Source organism: Pteropus alecto, unplaced genomic scaffold (assembly GCF_000325575.1).
Source record: "Pteropus alecto unplaced genomic scaffold, ASM32557v1 scaffold533, whole genome shotgun sequence".
Lineage (NCBI taxonomy): Eukaryota > Metazoa > Chordata > Mammalia > Chiroptera > Pteropodidae > Pteropus > Pteropus alecto.
In genome coordinates this window covers 146,833-152,454 of record NW_006434719.1, presented here as the reverse complement: position 1 = coordinate 152,454, position 5,622 = coordinate 146,833, and the positions used below count along the sequence as shown (strand labels likewise).

The 5,622-nt window shown below is 35.3% G+C and overlaps 1 protein-coding gene across 1 annotated transcript in view; it reads left to right on the top strand.

Annotated features, from left to right (window-relative positions):
- The first annotated feature begins 616 nt into the window (after nt 1-616).
- The window catches only part of SPTA1 (spectrin alpha, erythrocytic 1), an 81,498-nt gene continuing 76,492 nt past the window's right edge, over nt 617-5,622 (top strand). Inside the window, exons 1-4 of the mRNA XM_025045239.1 lie at nt 617-856; nt 2,034-2,159; nt 3,791-3,931; nt 4,734-4,880. Coding sequence (XP_024901007.1) covers nt 620-856; nt 2,034-2,159; nt 3,791-3,931; nt 4,734-4,880 — 651 coding nt within the window. The 5' untranslated portion in view covers nt 617-619. The remainder of the gene's footprint in view (nt 857-2,033; nt 2,160-3,790; nt 3,932-4,733; nt 4,881-5,622) is intronic.

The following is a 5,622-nucleotide window of genomic DNA, read 5'->3' as shown; positions in this document are numbered from 1 at the left end:
AAGCTCTATGGAGATTTTGGATTGTTTGAGAGTGCGATGTTTTCTATTTCAAAAGCCAATTACTGAGATAGTAATAATTTGAAATTTTAGATTGGTTACACAATGATTTGTAGTGCTTGTGAATTAAGCAAACAAAAAGAGTAAAGAATATATGAGTAAGAAGAAAACATTTTTAAATGTTTGTATATATCATTGAACAAATAATTGCAGGCTATCTTTTTGAGTTCAGAATGATCAGTACTTTTCAACACGTTAGCCTTTTAAAGCTTTTAAAAATCATATTTTATCTACTTGAAACTCAGTGATTTCACTAATTTAGACCTAACTTGCATCAATAGTCCAAATTAATACTATTTATAAAAAGATAAATGTTGGTAGAAGTTTATATCAAGAGTTGGAAAAGTGTTCTAACTAATCGAGAATTATTAGCCTAAATAGTAGTTGTATATGGTTAAAATTACATAAATATACTATAGCTCTTCTAACAATAGGTTTTTATAGGCTTAAATGTACCTAAACGTAAGTCCGACATTAGTATATGCCTTGGGACATGTAAAATGGACAGTATACTGGAAATTTGAGAACCAGAAAGAGATAGAAGCTTTTTAACTTGCAGGCTATGGAGAGTGTTGGACCAAAGGTGCTGGAAACAGCAGAAGAGATCCAGGAGAGGCGTCAGGAGGTGTTGACTCGGTATCAGAGGTTCAAGGAGTTGGTTGCTGAGAGGGGCCAGAAACTTGAAGATTCCTATCACTACCAGGTTTTCCGACGGGATGCAGATGACCTGGAGAAGTGGATCTTGGAGAAACTCAAGATTGCAGAAGATAAGAGCTATGAAGACCCAACTAACATACAGGTCATTCAGTTCTACTGAGTTCCCCACAGCAGACCTTAAGATCTCTAGAAAGGGAAACATTCTTGTAATATAAGTGTATATCTGTTTAACTGCAGGAATATGATGTAATAGAAAGATTAGACTACATATTAGGGACAGTAATTTTGCCTTTAAATAGCCTATACCTTCATCTTCTTAAGCCCGTGTATTATTAACAAAGGAAATTAATTCCAGGTAGCGTTCTATGACTATAATATTCATCCAATATTAAACTCTGGGCAAAACAGTGACTGAGAGTTCAAAGAATTTTTTCATATGATTTCAATATTTTGTGACATTAAGGATGGAATTGAGGTGAAGAGGCATCAGTGCTTCTGAAACAATTGATTTCCACTCTCTTCAGAAACACATGAGTTAATTAGGATTTTACTTTTTTTTTTCTCAAATGTTTAGTCATGCCCCTTGTTAAGTTCAAATAAGAGGTCTCAGGAGAAGTTTGATGGAAGTTCCCACCCTTACCTGTACTATATAGCATGTGGCATAGCCATGATCAGAAGAAAGGTTTACGTGCAATCAGTACTGGAAAGGGAGCACTTGGAATAAGAACAAAGTGATATTTATTAAATGTATCAATTTATATATGACAACAATAACATAATCTTGCATGTAAAAACTTAATTTTTCAAAAGGTATTATTGTAATGACCATCTTCCTCATTGTTCTTTATTGCACATAATTTTTCTTTTCTGACAAGAAATGTCTCTTTTTTGAAGAGGAAAACCTCCATTACATTCTTTCATTTCCACAGAAGACAACTAAGACTTTAAAATAATGAATTATTTATTGGAGATGTTCCAAAGGCAGTGGAGAAAGGAAAAATACCTATCTCGATGGTCACTGAATTTGAGCCTGGGACTCTTTGAAAACCTTTGTAAGATGGTTCTCTCTTAGAGTGACCGTTTCTTTTAGGATGTGACTCCTTCAGCTATGATCTTAGGTTATTACTTAATCCAGGCTAGGCAACAAGCAATTCTTCCTTGAAATTTCAATATTTCAAATATTTTGTGACATTAAGGATGGAATTGAGGTAAAGAGACATCAGTGCTTCTGAAACAATTTTTAATTTTTCATTTCAATATCTCTATAATCCAGGGAGATTTGGTTTCATTAACTATAAACTTTTATTTCTAAACTTCAGGGGAAATATCAGAAACATGAATCCTTCGAAGCAGAGGTGCAAGCAAAATCAAGGGTTATTCCTGAGCTGGAAGAAATCAGCAAAGTCCGATTTGCTGAGGGACATTTTGCCCATGAGGATACCAAGGTATGGTTCTTGAAGACAAGTTTCTAATTGTTGATTATGTTATTAGGGTTTTAAGTGATTATACTGGGTATAAACCTTGATGTAGCTGACTTGGAATTAGGGCTCCTGACTCTTATCTTTTCCTAGGGCTGAAGCAAGAAAAATGATGAGATGCCCTTGTGTTTCTTGGAGTGGGGAGAAAAGCTATAATACAAAACCTGTCATAGATGGCATCACATTCCTCCTTATGCCACTGCAGAATAAATTAACTCAAGATCAAGCCCACTTCAATCTGGTTCTACATTTCCCAGATGAATTGCTTTCCCAAATGTCCTAATTATTTCTTCTAACCTCAGAATCCTTGTCCCTTAAACTCTTCAAATAAGGAATGTTCTCCATGTGAATCTTCTCTGAAATCTTTCTCCCTTTGTCTAAAACGCCTCTTTCTCTTCACAGCCCACATGCTATGACCACTATTGTAGATCTCAAACCCTCCTGGACATTTTGAAAAACTCCTAAAATTCTTCATCTTCAGAAAATCTTTCCTGAACACTAAACACTGAAGAGCACCACCGCTTGGAACTCACTACTTAATGTATCTGCTCTTTTCTACCTTTATGTGCTCTTCCAACATGCTTTTGTTGATATAGTCATTTCAGAATCTTTTTTGTATAAATGTTTTTTTACTGTTTATATTTTTAATTATTAAAATTTTATATTACATATTTAAAATTGGGGCTGGTCTTTTCATGTTTAGCAAATTCTATCTCATTTTATTCTCAATGAAATATAGTCAGGGAACACAGACATTAACTAGAATAGAATCTTATTAGAAAGAAGAATCCAAACAAGAAAATCTCAAAACTTATTTATTGATATAAATTATAAATCATTTTTGTATTATTCATAGTTTTGCATGATACATTAATTAAAATATTTGAGAAATGTTTGAAACACCTTTACATCTAATCAGAATCATGAGGGCTATGTCAGATTGTATTATGCAGGATTCAGAGACAAATGTGGTCTACATGCTACCTTGAGCAATGGAGTAGTAGAAAGACAAGATTTTTGAAGACATGACATAGATAATAACTTCAATTTTACAAGATATTTACCACATGATCTTCAAGCTAACCTGGCTTCAAATCTTCAACTATATAGTCTCAGAATCCTCTTATTGCTTTAGTGCCATTGATTTTTTTTTTCTTGTGCATAAGCCAGCCAAATTGTAGTTCTTGTATTTTCTGGTGAACAGTTCATGCTGTTTCTTCTATGACTTTGTCAGTGTTTAGTACACCCTCTGCTCATTAACTATCTGTCAAAATTCTACCAGTTTCTCAAGCTCCAGTTCAAATAAATACTCTTACATGAATCCTTACTCTGTCTTATCTTAGTGTTTATAATTATTTTATTCTCTAAAACCCCTAAGCATTTCTAAAAAAATTAATCTTATGGAAGATAATATCTGGCTTGGTTTAATAGCGATTACCATATATATTCTATTTTCTCTTTTAAGTATTTGTTGAGCTATTAATGTGCAAGTGAAAGGGAGGAAACATTTTATCTAGGTCCCTCTGTACACAAGTCTCTGAGTCTGCACCTACTCCACAACCTCTGTGAATGAGTGATTTTGCCTCTCATACCCTAAGGTCCATCTGGAGGAATTGCGCCACCTGTGGGACCTGCTGCTAGAGTTGACTCGGGAGAAGGGGATCCTGCTGCTGCAAGCCTTGAAGCTCCAGCAGTACTTACAGGAGTGTGCCGACATCTTGGAGTGGATTGGAGACAAGGTATAGGATAAAACAGTATGCATAAGACTTTATACCTCTCCATCCCAGGCATAAAGAAGTCAGAATGTCTGTTCCGGGAATTTGTTCCTTGAAAAAGGGAGGAATTTTGGCAAAGATTTAGTGATATTCTAGAGGTGGTTAACACTGGGTGGGGGAGGAGGGTAAATCTACGTATATGAATATGAAGAAGGCAAGATTTATACCCAAACTGTGCATTGAAAGATTATCGAGTCTTGTCCCTCTTTTACCTTCCATGATCCTCAACTGCCTCCTTCTATATTTTTGCTCTTACTTCAGGTCCAAGCTGAGACTATTGCAAGCTCTTTCCATAGAGCCCCTTGTATCTCAATGCCTATAATTATGGAGATTCCTATTTTTTTACGTATTTAACAAATAATACTATAGCTGGGACTGAAGATTTACACAAGTAAGTGCTTAGCACAATGACTTTGTAGATTTTCAGTATGTTGAATTGAGTAGAACCAGGATGAATTTATTTTTATGTTCCAAACTTATGTTTTATGTTACAAAACATAAAGGTTGTTTCCATTGGTTCTGGCCAACAATACCCCTTATTCTTTAACGGATTAAGGATTACCCCAAAAGGCACCATTCCCTGGGCCAGGGTACCACCTCAGAAAATACACTTTTGCTTCTGGCTCTTTTCAGAAGTGGTTCCCCAGGCTCTACCTGTATTTCCTTCTGAGCTATCTTAGGAAGGCAGACAGGGATTTGAGACATTTTACCTGAAGAAATTTCTAAATCTTTGCTGGTGACTCAATAGACTATTCTGTGTCTACAGGAGGCCATAGTGACATCAGTAGAACTAGGTGAGGACTGGGAGCGCACAGAAGTTCTGCATAAGAAGTTTGAAGAGTTCCAAGTGGATCTGGCAGCTCGAAAGGGGAGAGTGGATAGAGTAAACCAATATGCCAATCAATGTGCTGAGGTGAGGAAAGGAGCAAAAAGGTTCATCCAGGGAAATTGTTCTGATCTTCGAGAAGAACTTCTAGCTATTAGTAGGTGGAAAATAAGGGATGTAGGACATTGTGAAAACAAACAAACAAACAAACAAACAAACAGACAGACAAACAAAAAAGAGATGGATGCATATTCCTGGATTAACATGCCCAAAGTAGTTTCTTCTGCTTTCTGGATCCATTCTTTGCCAGTTCATGGAAATGCAGGTGAGAATGAATGTGTGTGTGTGTGTGTGTGTGTGTGGTGTGTGTGTAAAGGAATTAAATGCACAATGAAGTAACTCTTGAACTGTGCACTACAGTAATTATTCATGTTTATACAGCACTCCTTTTTCATGAAGAAGAATCAGAATAAAATAGCAAAGAATATAAAATAATGGTTGGCTATCATAATATATATAGTATCATTATACATAATTTTTATGTGAGAGGAGGAGAAAGGAAGCAGATTTAACTTTAGTTACTCAAGAATATGCTTAAATAAAGTTTTTAATACCTGAAGAGACAAATACTCAGTGTGTGGATAAATAACCCGATTATGTGCAAGAAAACTAGGAAATGAATCTGATTTTATGTGTATATAAAAACACTAGTAACTCCTACAGTTGGCTCTTATGTTTTACCATTTAGTATTTCATTTTCACTACAGTTCTATAATGAGACTATTTTTCTGAGTTAATAGAACCAAGATTTCACAATGAATCAGTACTG